Source organism: Neoarius graeffei, chromosome 19 (genome assembly GCF_027579695.1).
Source record: "Neoarius graeffei isolate fNeoGra1 chromosome 19, fNeoGra1.pri, whole genome shotgun sequence".
Taxonomy (NCBI): domain Eukaryota; kingdom Metazoa; phylum Chordata; class Actinopteri; order Siluriformes; family Ariidae; genus Neoarius; species Neoarius graeffei.
The window spans coordinates 66,390,500-66,409,717 of record NC_083587.1 but is presented as its reverse complement, the minus strand read 5'-3'; the positions used below and the strand labels follow the sequence as shown (position 1 = coordinate 66,409,717).

Here is a 19,218-nt window from a genome sequence, read left to right as displayed (position 1 = left end):
CATGGAGAGAGGGGAGAACTCTCCTCTCTCTCTGGGGAATCCTTTCGGGGAGTTCCTATTGGAGCAGATGCGTGAGGAGTCTGAGACATGCTTTTGGCCAAGTGAAAGTAATTGATGGTCAAATCCTCCAACCTAACGTTGTGCTTTCCTTCCCATATTTCTGTATTATTAAGGATGGACTATGTTGAGTGACGCAGGACAGTCAAACCAAGGAAGAGATTAGGTTAAGACTAAAGAGCAAAGATGATAAAGATTTCTCTCTGATGCGCCTTGACTTTGGAACAATATATTGTACCGCCAAGCATTACTGTAGGTCAGCTGATCCTGTAGCCATTTTTAAGTCTCATTTAAAAACATATTTTTCTAGTTCAGTATTTGTAGATGCTCTTGATTTTTAATTTGGTTTCTTTATATCTTCACAATTATATTTACTCTTACAGTTTTTACTTCCCTTCTTTATATCTTAGTTTATCTTTTCCTTTATTTGAATGTAATATTTGTCATGTAAGGGAGGTAGATGGATGTAAATGCAGGAAGCTCTTTATTAACTGCATGCTAATAAATCTCATCTCATTATCTCTAGCCGCTTTATCCTTCTACAGGGTCGCAGGCAAGCTGGAGCCTATCCCAGCTGACTACGGGCGAAAGGCGGGGTACACCCTGGACAAGTCGCCAGGTCATCACAGGGCTGACACATAGACACAGACAACCATTCACACTCACATTCACACCTATGGTCAATTTAGAGTCACCAGTTAACCTAACCTGCATGTCTTTGGACTGTGGGGGAAACCGGAGCACCCGGAGGAAACCCACGCGGACACGGGGAGAACATGCAAACTCCACACAGAAAGGCCCTCGCCGGCCCCGGGGCTCGAACCCAGGACCTTCTTGCTGTGAGGCGACAGCGCTAACCACTACACCACCGTGCCGCCATGCTAATAAATGGTTCAAAAAAATAATGTGAGAGAAAAACAGGCAATGGTCAGATGAGGCACAAACAGTATATTAGAGGTTAGACAGGGCGTGGTCAGGAAAATAGAGACATGGCCAGATATTCCATGCAATGCTAAAGGCTTGGTAATGTCAGATGCAGGGTACAGAATATACAGAATATTTATAAATAAAGCTATTATTCTTATTTAGTTGGAGTACATTTCTAAAAAATTAAAGAATTGTATAGAAATCTTAAAGAAAGTTAAAGTAATTAAGAATTGCTTCTAAACCCAATTCAGAAATTACTCCATGACTGAAATGGCAATAAATGTAATAAATAATGAAGCTGTCTGTCATAAAATTAAGCTCAAGTGCTACACACAGGAAGTGTATGTGCTGTGTAACATTCTTTTTCAGCTCACAGAGGAAATTCACAAGTCGAAGACTTTAAGCTGAGTGTGAAGTGTGAAACTGTGATCAGCTCTTTGCTGTTACACATTAGCATAGATACCATCACCGTCCTCCTCCTTCTGGACGTTAGCATAGATATTAGCACCATCCTCGCTCTCTTGGACGTTAACGTAGATATCAGCAGCGTCCTCCTTCTTCTGTTGCTCAGTGTGGACACTCCTGCAATCGCTCAGAAACCTGGTCATGAGGCACAAACTACACATTAGTTGCTGTTGATTTTTAAATAACAGTTAAAATTGCAATTTGTGACAAAATCATATGCTTTAAGTGAGAGACAGTTTATTTAGACTGGATAGATTGTGTTGCATAAAAATATGTAGATCTTTACCTCCTGTTGTAAATCACAGCTCCTACGATGACTGAGACGATGAAAATCACTCCAACTGACACCGAGACAATGATCCAGATTAACCACTGATCAGGATTTTCACCTGTTAAACACAACAGCATTTAATATTTATTGAATATTAAACTGAACACAAGTCACTTCATTTCCTTCAGGAATCATTCGAGATGTTCAGGAATGTTGTGAGCAGATGGACCCACCCTCGACGTGAAGGCTGATTGTTTCAGATCCTGAGGCCTCGTTGGTTTTCCAAGTGCAGGTGTAATTCCCAGAATCCCTCACGGTTAGAGCAGGAAAGTGAAGAACGGGTCCTGATTCAGGTAAGAGCTCGTTGTTCTTAGACCACATGAACTGTGAGGAACTGTGTGTGCAGTTCACATCACACGTCAGATTTAACGAGTCTCCTTGTTTAAGGGTCCCGTTTCCACTGAGCCTGATTAGTGACACCTTTAAATCTTTTCCAGAGAGCAGGAAAGACTCCACGTCAGTGAATCAGGATTTCTCTCACTGATAAAAATGTTTTACTGAATAATAAACATCAGCTACATGAAATTTCCTGCTAAAACAATTTTATCAGGTTTACAGTTCATAGCTGCAAAAAATAAAAATGTGCATTTTTTCCTACAGCTGAGAAAAATAATGCAGATAATAAATAATTTGTATCTTTGTTTTAACCATTAAAATTTACCTGCAACTTGTAGAGTCGCTCCAGGAACACCTGTGTATCTGTCATCAGGATTAGCAGTTATAAATCTGAATCTGTACTCTCCAGAATAACTGAATTGTAGATTGTGGATTAATGAAGTGCAGTTTGATTTGTCGTCTCCAGCGTACTCAAAGTCTGAGCTGGTGTTTGATGAGCTGTCATAAACATACGGAGGAACTTTACACAAATCTGTGTTGGAGTTCAGTGAGCACCAAAGCTTTTGTGTCACCTGAATATTGGGATTTGATGTTGGATAAGAATAACTGCAGGGAATGGAGACACTGAATCCTCTCACAGCACAGATCGGATTATCAGGATATTTCACAGACCAACCACCGTCCTGAGTGAGAACACCTGTGTAGAGAAATAAATGGGTTATAAAGGAGACTGATGAAGTTATACTGATATATTGTTTTATATGTTGCTTGTTTTCAAGTTCATATGTGTTTATCTTATTCAGTAATGGAAAATAGAAAGTACACCTTCTCCAGTTCTATGTTTTTTTAATTTATCAGGGCCTAAGTAACAGTAACGTCTAAAAACAAGTAAATAACTGCAGATGATCACAAAAATACACAATAGATTTCAATATGTAGTTGTTTTTGATGTTTTTCATGTTTACATACAGTGGGGCAAAAAAGTATTTAGTCAGCCACCAATTGTGCAAGTTGTCCCACTTTAAAAGATGAGAGAGGCCTGTAATTTTCATCATGGGTACACTTCAACTATGAGAGACAGAATGGGGGGAAAGAATCCAGGAAATCACATTGTAGGATTTTTAATGAATTAATTGGTAAATTCCTCGGTAAAATAAGTATTTGGTCACCTACAAACAAGCAAGATTTCTGGCTCTCACAGACCTGTAACTTCTTCTTTAAGAGGCTCCTCTGTCCTCCACTCGTTACCTGTATTAAGGCACCTGTTTGAACTCGTTATCAGGATAAAAGACACCTGTCCACAACCTCAAACAGTCACACTCCAAACTCCACTATGGCCAAGACCAAAGAGCTGTCAAAGGACACCAGAAACAAAATTGTAGACCTGCACCAGGCTGGGAAGACTGAATCTGCAATAGGTAAGCAGCTTGGTGTGAAGAAATCAACTGTGGGAGCAATTATTAGAAAACATACAAGACCACTGATAATCTCCCTCAATCTGGGGCTCCACGCAAGATCTCACCCCGTGGGGTCAAAATGATCACAAGAACGGTGAGCAAAAATCCCAGAACCACACGGGGGGACCTAGTGAATGACCTGCAGAGAGCTGGGACCAAAGTAACAAAGGCTACCATCAGTAACACACTACGCCGCCAGGGACTCAAATCCTGCAGTGCCAGACATGTCCCCCTGCTTAAGCCAGGACATGTCCAGGCCTGTCTGAAGTTTGCTAGAGAGCATTTGGATGATCCAGAAGAGGATTGGGAGAATGTCATATGGTCAGATGAAACCAAAATAGAACTTTTTGGTAAAAACTCAACTTGTCGTGTTTGGAGGAGAAAGAATGCTGAATTGCATCCAAAGAACACCATACCTACTGTGAAGCATGGGGGTAGAAACATCATTGTGGCAGTGGGAGCGTGGTCAAGCGTCGGTCTGTGACCGGAGGGCGGAGTCAGGGAAGGTAAGTGGCAGAATCACTGCACCTGAGGCTGATTAATGTGTTTGTGTGTCTTCCCCAGTGACCGCGCCCTATTTAAGGAAGAGAGCGAGAGCAGAGCGGGCTCTATCCCCAACCTGACCACAACAGATGTATGTGTGAGTGAGTGAGTGAGTGAGTGAGTGAGTGAGTGAGTGAAAGAAAGCTGAAAAGCAAGCTGAAAAGCTATAATAAATGGGTTTTGTGAACTCAGTTCTGGCCTGCCGTCCTTCTGTGCTCCACCCACCCATCCGAACTGCTACAGTGGTGCCGAAACCCGGGATTTGGAGCGCTGAAGCAGAACAGCCCCATGGAGTCCTCCCCATTCGCTGAGCTGGTCCACGCCCTCGCCACAGCCCAGCAAAGGTAGCACCAGGCACTAGTCACCCTCCAGAAGGAACAGGAACAGCAGTTCAAGGCCCTGGTGCTGGCTCAGCAGGAAGAGCGACAGGCCTTCCGGCACCTCCTCACATCGGTGGGGTCCACCGCCGCGGGGCCGTCCCCCTTCACCCTGATGAAGATGGGCCTGCAGGACGACCCCAAGGCCTTCCTCACATTCTTTGAGCAGGTGGCAGAGACCTCGGGGTGGCCGATGGAACAGCGCACGGCGTGCCTCCTCCCCCTGCTAACGGGAGAGGCGCAGCTGGCCGCGCTACAGCTCCCCGCCAACCGCCGGCTAGCCTATGCGGACCTTCACTGGGCCATCCTCCAGCATGTGGGGTGCACCCCCGAGCAACAATGGCAGTGCTTCCACGCTTTGCTCTTGGAGGAAGTCGGCCGACTGTTCGCGTTTGGCCAGCAACTCCGGGACGCCTGCGGGCAGTGGTTGAGGGCCGACAACCACGACGCCGAGGGGATCATCGACCAGGTGGCACTGGAGTAGTTCATCGCGCGTCTACCAGCCGGAGCGGCAGAGTGGGTCCAGTGCCACCGCCCAGCGTCGCTGGATCAGGCAATCGAGCTGGCGGAGGACCATTTGGCGGCTGTCTCGACGGCAGGACAGCAGACAACCTCTTCTCCTCTCCCTCTCTCCCTCTCCTCCTGTGTCTCATCCTCACCCCGTTCCCCCACCACGGGGGCCGGCCCCACCCCAGCTGGCCCACCGCACCCGCGGTGCCCTCCCGTTTCTCCCTTCTGTGTCTGTCTCTCCCCTCCCTCAGGTGAGTGAGCCCCAGAGCACCAGTGCAGAGAGGAAGCCCGGGCCAGTTTGCTGGCGCTGCAGGGAGCCGGGCCACCTCCAACAGCAGTGCTCAGTCAGGGAGGTGGGCGCGGTGGTTCGGATCGCCGATGCGCCAGGAGCCGCCCTCGATCGGGCCAGAGCGTATCACATACCGGTGAGTATCCAAGGGGATACATATCAGGCATTGGTGGATTCTGGTTGTAATCAGACCTCAATCCACCAAAACCTGGTGCAAGACGAGGCATTGGGGGGAGCACAATTGGTGAAGGTGTTGTGTGTGCACGGAGATGTTCACAGTTACCCTTTAGTGTCGGTCCACATTTTTTTCGAGGGGAAAAATTTATAGTGAAGGCGGCGGTTAATCCTCACCTTACCCACTCAAAAATTTTGGGGACGGATTGGACGGGATTTGGGGCATTGATGAGTCACCCAGTAAAGAGTGGGTCCTGCCATAGTTTAATAAGGGGAGGTCCCGGTGTCGCGTTGGTGGGAGCAGCTGTCACAGAGCCGTCTACATCAGCTCCGCGTCAGAGTGAGGAGCCACCGGCTCCTCCTCTGTCTCTCTCAGGGAATCCCTCACAGATTTTCCATTAGAGCAGTCGCGAGACGAGACTCTGTGGCATGCGTTTGACCAAGTGAGAGTAATCAATGGTCAAACACTCCAGCCCAACGCCACCCCGTCCTTCCCCTACTTCGCGATTATGAAGGATAGATTATACCGAGTGACGCAGGACACTCAAACTAAAGAGCAAGTCACGCAGCTTTTGATTCTGAAGAGCCGCTGGGAATTGGTATTCCAGGCAGCTCACTTTAATCCCATGGCTGGACACTTGGGGCAGGATAAAACACTAGCCCGAATAATGGCCTGGTTCTATTGGCCAGGGATTCGCAGCGATGTCTGTAGGTGGTGTACGGTGTGCCGTGAATGCCAGTTAGTAAATCCAGTGGCCATTCCAAAAGCGCCTTTGTGCCCTCTACCATTAATCAAGACCCTGTTCGAAAGAATTAGGATGGATCTCGTCGGGCCATTAGATCAGTCAGCACAAGGGTACCGCTTTATATTAGTTCTAGTGGACTATGCAATGCGATACCCGGAAGCAGTGCCTCTTCACAATATCTCAGCATGCAGTATTGCGGAAGCGCTCTTCTGCGTTATCTCCCGAGTTGGAATCCCCAAAGAGATTCTGACTGATCAAGGCACCGCGTTTATGTCACGAACACTGAACGCACTGTATAGGTTGTTGGGTATTAAGCTGATCCGCACCAGCATTTATCACCCACAGACAGACGGTTTAGTCGAACGATTCAATCGCACCCTCAAAAATATAATTAGGAAATTCGTAAGCGAGGACGCATGTAATTGGGATAAATGGCTCGAACCCTTGTTTTCAGTGTGAGAGGTCCCACAAGCCTCCAAGGGGTTCTCCCCATTTGAATTGTTATATGGGCATAAGCCGCGCTGCATTTTAGACGTGCTGCGAGAAAATTGGGAGGAGGGACCTTCACCAAGTATAAATGAAATTCAATACGTTATGGACTTGCGTGCAAAACTCCACACACTCACACACCTAACCCAGGAGAATTTGCGGCAGGCCCAAGAATGGCAAACCTGCCTGTACGACAAGGGTACGCACCTTAGGGAGTTCACACCGGGAGATAAAGTACTCGTACTGTTGCCCACATCGAGCTCCAAATTGGTCATCAAGTGGCAAGGACCCTTTGAGGTCACACGGCGGGTCGGGGACGTCGACTATGAGGTGAGGCGAATGGACAGGGGTGGGGCACTATAGATTTACCATCTCAATCTGCTCAAACTCTGGAATGAGGAGATCCCCGTGGCGTTGGTGTCTGTGGTTCTGGAGAAGGCGGAGCTGGGGCCAGAGGTTCAAAAGGGAGCATTGGCATCGCGTACTTCTCCGGTCCCCTGTGGATACCACCTCTCCCTGACCCAGCTCGCGGAGGTTGCCCAGTTGCAGACCGAATTTTCGGACGTGTTCTTGCCCCTGCCCGGCCGCATCAACCTCACAGAGCACCACATTGAGACGCCCCCGGGGGTGGTAGTGCGTAGCCGCCCTTACAGGCTACCCGAACACAAGAAAAAAGTGGTTTGGGAAGAACTCGAGGCCATGCTCGAAATGGGCATCGTCGAGGAGTCCTACAGCGACTGGAGCAGCCCGGTGGTCTTGTTACCCAAGGCCAACGGGTCGGTCCGGTTCTGTGTCGACTATAGAAAAGTCAACGCGGTGTCTAAATTCGACGCGTACCCAATGCCTCGTATTGAGTTGCTCAATCAACTAGGCACGGCTCGCTTTTACTCGAGACTGGATTTGACGAAGGGTCATTGGCAGATCCCCTTGACTCCATTATCCCAAGAAAAAACGGCCTTTTCCACACCGTTCGGCTTACACCAGTTTGTCACACTTCCTTTTGGGCTGTTTGGGGTGCCCGCTATGTTTCAGCGGCTGATGGATAGGGTCCTCCGCCCCCACGCCACCTATGCGGCCGCGTGCCTTGACGACATCATTATTTATAATAATGACTGGCCGCGGCACCTACAACACCTGAGGGCCGTCCTCAGGTCGCTGAGGTGAGCAGGTCTCACAGCCAACCCGAAGAAGTGTGCGATTGGGCAGGTGGAAGTACGGTATCTGGGCTTCCACTTGGGCACTGGGCAGGTGTGTCCCCAAATTAACAAGACGGCAGCGATTGTGGCCTGCCCGAGGCCCAAGACCAAAAAGGGGGTGAGACAGTTCCTGGGGCTGGCTGGCCATTATCATAGGTTTATACCTAATTATTCGGACGTCACCAGCCCGCTGACTGATCTCACTAAAAAGGGGGCACCTTTTTAAATCGCTGCATTTTTTTTTTTTTGTTCATGGAGAAAGATGCGCGTTGGCTGTAAGTTTGTCTTGCAACCTGAAAAAAACGTAAGCGCCTGTAGAGTTTTTTTGACATGACAAAGAACCTCTGCAGCCGGTCTGTGGCTCGAAAATCAGCACATCACACGCGCGCTCTCGTGCGTTTCATGCACGCTCTCGTGCGTTTCATGCGCGCTCTTCGTGTGTTTCTTGCGTTTTTTGCGTGTAGACCGGCCGTAGGGGCGCGTACTGTACGGCCGGTTGTGACCGAGGCTTTACATGAAACTAGTGTTGTGTTAGTTGTGTCATCATCGTGCTATCTTTCTTTCTTACGGTGTGAGTAATTTTTCAACCACAAAACGTTAAAGTATACTTTAGGACTTATTTTTGTACTTCAGAATTGTTTTGGGCATACTTTGCATGGAAGGAAAATTGACGTGGTGATCTTTGTTTACATGAAAGTAGTATCGTCCTATAGGGGGTAGGGCTTTCCTTAATGTCATGCAGATGAGCACCATTATGTGCCCGCCCTGCACCCAGAGTAGCTGAGATGGAAAACTTTGAGGGCGATTTTCTCCCTTTTCTGTTTTAAGAAGTATACACTTTCAAAAGGCCACACATTCTTCAAATATTGTCAGATCTCCACATGGAAGGCATCATTGGAAAGCTTAGAAACTGTACTTTCTGAATCTGTCAATAACTCAAAATGCCCCCGGGCCGACATGTGTCCCTGGATTCCGTGATCTGCCACAAATTATTCTTTTAGTTTACTACTATCAAAAACACCTTCCAAAAGAAGCAAAACATGACTCTTCAACGCACCTTCATCTTAATACGAACTCTGTCAGGGACACCTGACCTATTCCTTAAATTATTTTATCAGTCTTTTCCATCTTTCAGTTGATTAAAGGTCAGAGGTTAGATGTACAGCAGGAATCTCGTGTGTGCTTGTGTTTTGTGCTATCTATTTTTGGTCTATAATCACATGATTTGATGTCACCCAGAAGGTTTCTTCCTCATGTCTCTCAGGGAGATTTTTTCTTGCCACCATCACCTCTGGCTTACTCATTAGGAATAAATTTATAAAACAGATTTATATCTGGAATTTATAATTTTCTGTAAAGTTGTTTTGTGACAATATCAATTAGACTCTGTTAGAATTTTGATCTAACAGTACACTGAGAGCCCAGGACCTGAGCAATTTTCATGATGATAATGAACTAAGATTGTTTTGTATTTTATTGATGAAGCTCCATACTTAAGAGAATATTGTAATGCATCAACCTGATTTTTGATGGCTTTTGCAACCATACAAACTATGTACACTACCGTTCAAAAGTTTGGGGTCACCCAGACAATTTTGTGTTTTCCATGAAAAGTCACACTTTTATTTCCCACCATAAGTTGTAAAATGAATAGAAAATATAGTCAAGACATTTTTCTGGCCATTTTGAGCATTTAATCGACCCCACAAATGTGATGCTCCAGAAACTCAATCTGCTCAAAGGAAGGTCAGTTTTATAGCTTCTCTAAAGAGCTCAACTGTTTTCAGCTGTGCTAACATGATTGTACAAGGGTTTTCTAATCATCCATTAGCCTTCTGAGGCAATGAGCAAACACATTGTACCATTAGAACACTGGAGTGAGAGTTGCTGGAAATGGGCCTCTATACACCTATGGAGATATTGCACCAAAAACCAGACATTTGCAGCTAGAATAGTCATTTACCACATTAGCAATGTATAGAGTGGATTTCTGATTAGTTTAAAGTGATCTTCATTGAAAAGAACAGTGCTTTTCTTTCAAAAATAAGGACATTTCAAAGTGACCCCAAACTTTTGAACGCTAGTGTATGTGTACCACCACAGGGAACCTGATCGTAAGTGCAAGGCAATGTATCTCAGACACTAGACCACCAGACAATGAAATTTGTGTCTTTATTTCTCTAAGATAGATGGGTTTTTATCTAGCTCTTATTTTTAACTTGCTTTTTAAAAATTAACATGGGATTATTTACGAACACTGGCGCAGCCCTTGACATTATGATCAACAGCAGAGCGTCTCTGATGGGTGCATATGCATTTTATTCCTCTTGAACACGAGTACAGCATCAAACACCAGACATCAAACACCGTACACCATGAAACTAAAGAAAACAAAACCAATTCATGTAACATGGTTGTAAACGAATACACAGTTTTGCAGAGTAATGTTCACAGACTATGCTCTGAATGTTACACACCTTGCTCCGCCCAAAGCCTTGTGCTAAACCACAGTTCAAGCAATGCACCAAACACAAAACACACTCAATAAACAGCACACACAAACTTTACATTGTGCCTGAATGACATATCGGAATGACAGACAGCAACGTTTTATAACATACCCTGCTAAACCTCTGACGGAGGCACATGGTGAATATAAACACAGCAGCGAGCGTCTGTAACATAAATACATCTTCCTAGGCTGACGGCTCTGCCCGAAACATGAATAATGAGTGACACCACTTACATGTACTGTACATTGTACACTCATCAGGAGCTCTGTTTTTAGGCAGTGCCTAAAGATATATCTATATTAATTATCTTAGTGACCCAATAAAACCAAAACTTACTTAAAATAATCATTAGAAATCTTTCATCAGATGGAAATCTAATGTTGACTAATATGATCCAGTATAATGTGTTTGTGGAAGTGTATAATCCAATAACTGAGCGTACACACTGCAACATCAATCAGCAAACAATTACAACTCTGAACAATAATTCTGTCGAAGAGTGAGATGATGTTTCCTACCAGACAGCGTGAGCAGAATCAGAGCCGAGAGCAGCATCTTCATCTCTTCTTCAGCAACAACTTCACACACTCGCTGTTGGGTCTGTGTTTATACTGAGCTCACTGACTCGGTCATGATAGGTGAGAACTAAGAGTACTTCCTGGATGAAAAGAATCAAACTAATATAGCTACAGACACCAAGAGTGTTAAACCATAAAGGCAGGAAGATGAGCAGGGGCCTCATGCATTATCTTTTGCACATGCGTGCACGCACACACACACCTTATTAAAAATACATTTTGATTCAGAAATGCACTGTATGGCCAAATATGTGGACATTTGACATCATATATGATCTTGTTGGACATCCCGTTCCAAACATGGGCATTTATATGGAGTTGTCCGCCATCTCTGCAGTAAAGGTAATAATGCATCATGTACAGAGGAGTATTCCACATCAGAATCATGTGATGATCATTAAAAGACCTCAAACATGAACACTGTGTGAGCGTACACCTCAATGAGATCACAGCGGTGTGTGACATTGCCAAGGTGAGACATTAGCTAGTTAGCAACATGGCAGGAGTCAAGCTGCATCACAGCTCTGTTGAGAGAGTTCTCTTCCTATTTCAGAACATATATTTTGTTCAAACAAAGACTATTTATAACAAATTTTGTTTATACAGAGGGACCTCCATGTCTGCTGACTTGACAAGTATACCAGCATGACTCTAAAACTCACACACCCTGCTTATAGACAGCATTACACACACACACACACACACACACACACCTGCTATCACTTATTACTCGTGTTATTTAAACCCTGGTTTCTCTAAGTGTGTCTTGTGTTTGTTTTTATTTTCCAGAAGTGTTCCTCACTTCTACTGCTGTATTTTCACACCAGGGTGATTTTATTGCTTTGAATGTCCTGCGTAAGTAAAAGTTTTCTGCACTTGCATCCGTCTCTGTTCCTCAATCATGATAAAATATTAAGCAGAAATGTCAGAATCCCAAGGCAGAGAGAGAAACCACGTTGACGTAACTTATAATAGTATATCGTTAACCCATCCATCCATTATCTGTAGCCGCTTATCCTCTGCAGGGTCACAGGCAAGCTGGAGCCTATCCCAGCTGACTATGGGCGAGAGACGGGGTTCACCCTGGACAAGTCGCCAGGTCATCGCAGGGCTGACACTCATGCCCCTTTTCCACCAAAGCAGTTCCAGGGCTGGTTTGGGGCCAGCGCTTAGTTTGGAACCGGGTTTTCTGTTTCCACTGACAAAGAACTGGCCCTGGGGCCAGAAAAAACGGCTCCAGGCTAGCACCAACTCTTTGCTGGGCCAGAGGAAAGAACCGCTTACGTCAGCAGGGGGGGGCGGCGTTGTTAAGACCAACAACAATAGCAAGACCATGAAAGGTCGCCATTTTTAAGCGAAGAGAAGCAGCAGCTGTACAAATGCGAAATCATCCATTATTGTTGTTTTTGTTGCTGCTTCTTCTTCTCCGTGTTGTTGTTGTTACTTCAATGTTTGCGCCAAGGTTTATGCAAACGCAGCAGCGTAACTGACGTATACAGTGACGTAATGACGTGGCTCCCCTTAGCACCCCGAGCTATGGAAAAGCAAACTGGTTCTCAGCTGGCTCGCAAGTTGAACGAGCACCAGCCCTGGAAGTGATTTGGTGGAAAAGGGGTAACAGAGACACACAACCATTCACACTTCTGGTCAATTTAGAGCCACCAATTATCCTAACCTGCATGTCTTTGGACTGTGGGGGAAACTGGAGCACCCAGAGGAAACCCACACAGACACGGGGAGAACATGCAAACTCCACACAGAAAGGCCCTCGCCGGCCACGGGGCTCGAACCCAGGACCTTCTTGCTGGGAGGCAACAGTGCTAACCACTACACCACTGTGCTGCCCCTCTATTATTATTATTCTCCTAACATTTTTTAGGACACTGTGTCTCCCTCAGTTTTCAGCCAATCATCACCAAATTCACATGAAGAATACCTCTGGGCTGAATTACGTTGCTGTGACTTCTGGTGCCAATCCAGATCACTGGTCTGGAATGATCCATGAAAAACGGGATTATTTTCAATCACTTATAACTCTGTCAATTTTCATGATTTTTTCAGTCAGTTTTTTTCCAGGGTGGCAGGGTGCAACTTTTCCTCACGAAGCATCATTCTCTATCTCTTACCATTCTGGATTTATAGGGTACAGTGACCAGACATCTCAGTTTGTAACAGCTAGCAGAAATTACTGTGACTTTAGTCAGTCTCTATCTAGTTTAATTTAATTTCTGCGTTGCATTGGATACATCACACCACCCTGGCATTGATTACTTTCCTATAAAAACATGAAAACTTTGAATACTCCGAATACTTTATTCCTTACACAGTCAATAAGTATCAGCAGCTCATAAACATCTTAACCAACCTTTATTTATGACATTATAAAATTTAGTTCAAATGCAAAACACAGCAAGCGTGAAGGCTGTATCATGTTTGTCTTTTTCAGTTCAAAGGGGAAATTCACAAACAGAAGACATGAATGAAGTGAACGAGGTGTGAAACTCTGATCAGCTCATTGTTATTGCATAGAGAGCTATAGCTGTACATTAGCATAGACTGGAGAATTATTCTGTTGCTGTATGTTAGCGTAGATAGCACAATCATCCTCCTTCTGCTGCTCAGTGCTGACAAACCTGCAATCACACAGAAAACTGTTTAAAAACCACAAAATACAAATGTTAATTTCTGTTTTAAACTTTTTGGCATTACAGATTGTGAGTGAGATGATGGTTTCATCAGGAAATTGTGAGAGTTTAAAATAAAACTTATTGTATTGTGTAAAAAAAAATAAACAAGCAGAGTTTTACCGCCTCTTGTAAATCACAGCTCCAATGGCTAAACCGATCAAAATCACTCCCACTATCACCAAAACAATGATCCAGATTTTCCACTGATTTTCGCCTGGAGAAAAAGAACTTACATTATTTAACACATGGATATTTGACTGAACACAAGTCACTTCATTTCCTTCAGGAATCATTCGAGATGTTCAGGAATGTCGTGAGCAGATGGACCCACCCTCGACGTGAAGGCTGATCGTTTCAGATCCTGATGTCACGTTGGTTTTCCAAGTGCAGGTGTAATTCCCAGAATCCCTCACGGTTAGAGCAGGAAAGTGAAGAACGGGTCCTGATTCAGGTAAGAGCTCGTTGTTTTTAAACCACACGAACTGTGAGGAATTGTGTGTACACGTCACATCACACATCAGATTTAACGAGTCTCCTTGTTTAAGGGTCCCGTTTCCACTGAGCCTGATTAGTGACACCTTTAAATCTTTTCCAGAGAGCAGGAAAGACTCCACGTCAGTGAATCAGGACTGAGAGGGTGCTAATAATTATAATACAGTGGCAATACAGCTGAGAACTGAAATATGAGTTGATTAAATATAGTTATTTATTCTGATATTTATAAATAATCAAATTCATTTTTTCACACACACACACAAAAAATGTCCAACTGAGTGAATACAGTTGAGATGGGAATGCATAATGTACAGAGGAATATTCTGAGTCACTATCATGTGATTGTTGTCATGTTAACACGTTCTGGATCCAATTCCCAGTCAACCATATACCCATTAGCAACCATCCTGAACCCATGCAGCTCGGACGAGCCAAGGTCTGCCTCGCTGAATATAAGAAGCAGGACTCAAGTGTCCCAAACGGCACAAGAAACCTGCCTCCCTTCCTCTGGATGAGAGAACACCCTCCTCTTCAGAAAGGTGTCAGCATTAACTTTTTCAGCAGTTTGTGCTACAGGAGCTCTTCTGTGGGATTGGACCATACAGGCTAGCCTTCGTGCCCCATGTGAATCAATGAGCCTTCAACACCCATGACCTTGTTGCCGGTTCACCAGTTGTCCTTCGGCTCCTTGGACCACTTTTGGTAGATACTAACCACTGCATACCGGGAACACCCCACAAGATGTGCCATTTTGGAGATGCTCAGATCCAGTCATCTCACCATCACAATTTGTCAAAGTCACTCAGATCCTTACGCTACGCTTGCCCATTTTTCCTGCTTCCAACACATCAACTTCAAGAACTGACTGTTCTCTTGCTGCCTAATATATCCCACCCCTTGACAGGTGCCACTGTAATGAGATAATCAATGTTATTCACTTCTTCACCTGTCAGTGGTCAGAATGTTATGGCTGATCGGCATATACAGTAATTGTGAACTGTCTTACAGCCAGCATGACTATCGAAGCTGCTCTTATAGAAAATAATTCAGCACCAATCAGAATGTACAGTACAACAGCGCTGTGGTATAAACACAATAAAGAAAACAGCTGATGTAAATCAACAGAAAAAAACCCCTGCAATATGAAACATACTACATTCTTTTTACACTGTTTTAAATCTGCATAAATATTCAGCCCAGTATACCAAGTCATTTCACTGAATGTTTACTCTGCTAATGACTAGCAAAGTGTCCGTGGTGACAGATTTTCATAAGTGAATCTGAAATTAGACTTTTCTTTCCCACAATATACTGGGGTGGCACGGTGCTGTAGTGGTTAGCACAGTCGCCTCACAGCAAGAAGGTTCCGGGTTTGAACCCAGCAGCCAGCGAGGGCCTTTCTGTGTGGAATTTGCATGTTCTGTCTGTGTGGGTTTCCTCCGGGTGCTCTGGCTTCTCCCACAATCCAAAGACATGCAGTTAGGTTGACGTGGGGCGGTCTTGGGCTGAGGTGCCCTTGAGCGAGGTACTGAACCCCTGACTGTTCCCTGGGTGCTCTGGTGTGGCTAGCTAGCTCGGTCATTGTGTACATATGATGGTGATTATTATTATATTTTCTTGCAATTTGCAAAAATCCAAATAACTTGAGTTGCTTGAAGACTGATCTGTTTGACTAATGTCGGCGCATTATTGATTATTTTACTGCACTGGGAGTAAGGGGGACCTTTATTTATTTTTTTAATAAATAAAAAAGTGGCTCCACACTGAGGAAGATGAAAACGATGGTGAATGTGGTTTGTTTTGAGGCGGGGAGCGCGGCACTCTGTAAACAAGCGTTATATTTTTACCCGTGTCATGCCTTTCGTGCTAGCCTTTTGTGGCGCATTAGCATTAGCATTTGGTTTACTTGTGAATTTAATGGTTATAGTTTTGTGATCGTGTAGTATGTCATGTGGATTTAAAAAAGAAGTTAATTTACACTGAACTGTCAATAAATTATAGATTTTATTGCTCAGATGTGATGAATTTTATATTTCAGGTGGTTGTTGGTCAGGTGTTTGCTCTGCGATCCACAGACTTGCATCTTGGGCTTGGCAGAGACTCAGAAACGTTTTCAACCATCCAGGTTTGTCCCTCAACACTGACTATTTATTTTAAATAATGAAAATACAGAGTAACACAGCTGGAGTGTTATAAACAGTGTGTATAACCATGCAGAGTGTATAACACTGTAATAACTGCTGTGGGAAGCAGATTTACTCTCCACATCTTACATAATAATAATAATAATAATAATAATAATCTCATTATCTCTAGCTGCTTTATCCTGTTCTACAGGGTCGCAGGCGAGCTGGAGCCTATCCCAGCTGACTACGGGCGAAAGGCGGGGTTCACCCTGGACAAGTCGCCAGGTCATCACAGGGCTGACACATAGACACAGACAACCATTCACACTCACATTCACACCTACGCTCAATTTAGAGTCACCAGTTAACCTAACCTGCATGTCTTTGGACTGTGGGGGAAACCGGCGCACCCGGAGGAAACCCACGCGGACATGGGGAGAACATGCAAACTCCACACAGAAAGGCCCTCGCCGGCCACGGGGCTCGAACCCAGGACCTTCTTGCTGTGAGGTGACAATGCTAACCACTACACCACCATGCCGCCCAATAATAATCATAATAATATAATGAATTATACAGGAAATTATAGGTACCCAAGATCCATAAATAAGCCATAAAAGTTTTCCACTTTTTCCCCCAGGTATTAAATAAGGGGTGATGGATTGTGGCTAAATTTATGCTTCACATGTTTCTGAAAAACAAAGTTTAAAACTATAATTAAAAACCATTGCCTGAACAATTTGTATATATTTCGTGGCCTATGTGTGCAGTGAGAAGTGTTCAGAGAATCTCTGATATCTCTGTACAGATGATGATGTTAAACTGTCCGTGGAGGAGACTGAACCAGCACCGTTCCAGAGCTCAGTGCGTCCCTTCTACAGTGAGGACAGAACCTACAACCTGTGTGTTAAGATTGCGCTGCGTGCTGTTCAGATGCGTTACCAGGAGATCTCCGAGGACAAGAAGAGAGCGAACCACATGAGTTAAATCAATCTGGTTTATTCTCGGCGTGTCCTGACACAAAGCTGCGTCAGGGCGTTTATATACACTTCTGCATAGGGAGTATCAGCAGTGGAAAGTTATGGAATGTGCTTTGCACACTCAGTATCAAGGTCACACAGGAGTTATGCACAGTTCAACAAGATGTTTCACACAAAAAACATAGACAAAATCAGAATATGAAACAGGAACAGAACATGTGAAAAGTACAAAATGTACAGAGCAGCGCGTATTATCTCTGGCCTAAAGTTAACCCTAAACTGCTACACTACACGACAGTCACCCTTGGGCCGCGCATTTACAAGAGTAGGTTTAGGAGTATTCAGGATTATATTCTTACAATCCCCTCTTTAATACTCTGACGCAAGCCCAGAGTATTATTCACACCCCAGTCTTGGCCGACAACCTTACCTCTGGGTCTGTATTGTCTGTCAGGAAAACCTTAGTTTGAGTATACGAGGGCCACAGGCTGAGCCATGTCATATTAACCTTAGAGTAGTTAGACGGGGCTATTCGGACCGGAAAAGGATCGCTGCTGTCATGGGGTAACAAAGAACACACATAACAAGGTATACTCATATTCATTGATGTTTTTACAGTGAAGTTTATATATTTCCAAAACTCGTTATCCCTTGGGTCCCGGTGTATTGCTTGTGCGGGTAACCCTGCCCCAAGCGTTGAGATCAGCACGATGATGAAGAAAGTCATACTGGTCACTGACTTTGTTCTCTAATGCTCACAGGGTGCAGACGGCGAAAAATATCACAGGCTCCCGTGCTTTTCAGACTCTTCAGCCCAGAACTTTGCAAGACTCACCAACCATCCCCTCTTTGTAGATCAGCCGAAACTGGATTGCTCCAGATGCTGGAAGGGGATCCCTGAAAAGGCCGTCAGCTATTGTCACAGCAACTTTCTGAAACACAAAAGTCTGTTAAGCATCAACAATATAGATTTCTATTACATTGGAGCCTTCTTTATTCTGCTGGCATGGATCCATTGTGGAAAAAGGTCCGTTAGTACAGCCGTGCGAGTTACAGCGAGTACATCGGTGGGCCCACTGTAGGGTGACTCCTCCATGGGAGCGTTTAGTTTAGCGAATCTCTTTACTAAAACTCTGTCCCCTACCTCAAAGGGGTGAGTGTGTGCCTCTGGAATGGGAGGCTTTTTGGAATTTACTCTCGCCCAATACTCATCCAGCACCCGCATGAGACCCACCGCGTACTCGCTGAGATGTACTTCAAGATCACCCGTTCCTATAACCTGCATGCCTCTACGCCAAGGGACAGGAAAGGGGCGTCCCATGACGAGCTCGTACGGAGATAAATTGTCGAGAGCGACCTGAGCAGTCATGCGCATATCAGCGAGGACCAACGGTAAAACTTGGACCCAATTTTTCGTGCCTGCGTCTTGCATAGCCTTACGCAACTTACCCTTAATTGTTCTATTCGCGCGCTCCACAATGCCAGAGGACTGTGGATGGTATGGGATATGAAAACGCCAATTGATCTTGAGGTCTTTACATAGCTCCTGCGTTACCTTAGAGGTGAACGGCGTTCCCTTATCAGAGTCAATTCCTACCGGAAGACCGTAACGTGGGATAATTTCCTGTGTAAGTTTGTTCACTGCTGTTCGGGCGTTCTCTTTGCTGCACGGGAAAGCCTCAATCCACCGTGAAAATTTGTCAATCATGATCAAAAGGTATTTGAACGGGCCCTGCTTTGGCATGTGAGTGAAGTCGATCTGCCATTCTTGGAAAGGCGTGTCGGGTATGGGAAGGTGCTGATGTACCGCGCCTGGTTTAGATAGATTATTCTGGGCGCACGTTAAACACTTGTCCAGAATGTTGTGTGCGTCTGTGTGCAAATTATTGATGCAGAATGTTCTGTTCATATCTTCCACTACCCCTCTTCGGCCGCGATGAGT

The 19,218-nt window shown here is 44.9% G+C and overlaps 1 protein-coding gene across 1 annotated transcript; it reads right to left on the bottom strand.

The window, feature by feature from the left end:
* Positions 1-1,427: 1,427 nt before the first annotated feature.
* On the bottom strand, positions 1,428-14,558 carry LOC132867651 (uncharacterized). The gene is made up of 6 exons (XM_060900623.1): positions 14,531-14,558; positions 14,007-14,261; positions 2,442-2,813; positions 1,954-2,208; positions 1,736-1,838; positions 1,428-1,584 (listed from the first exon to the last, which is right to left on the bottom strand). Exons 1-6 carry the CDS (start codon positions 14,556-14,558, stop codon positions 1,428-1,430), a joined length of 1,170 nt encoding a protein of 389 aa, XP_060756606.1.
* Positions 14,559-19,218: the final 4,660 nt, after the last annotated feature.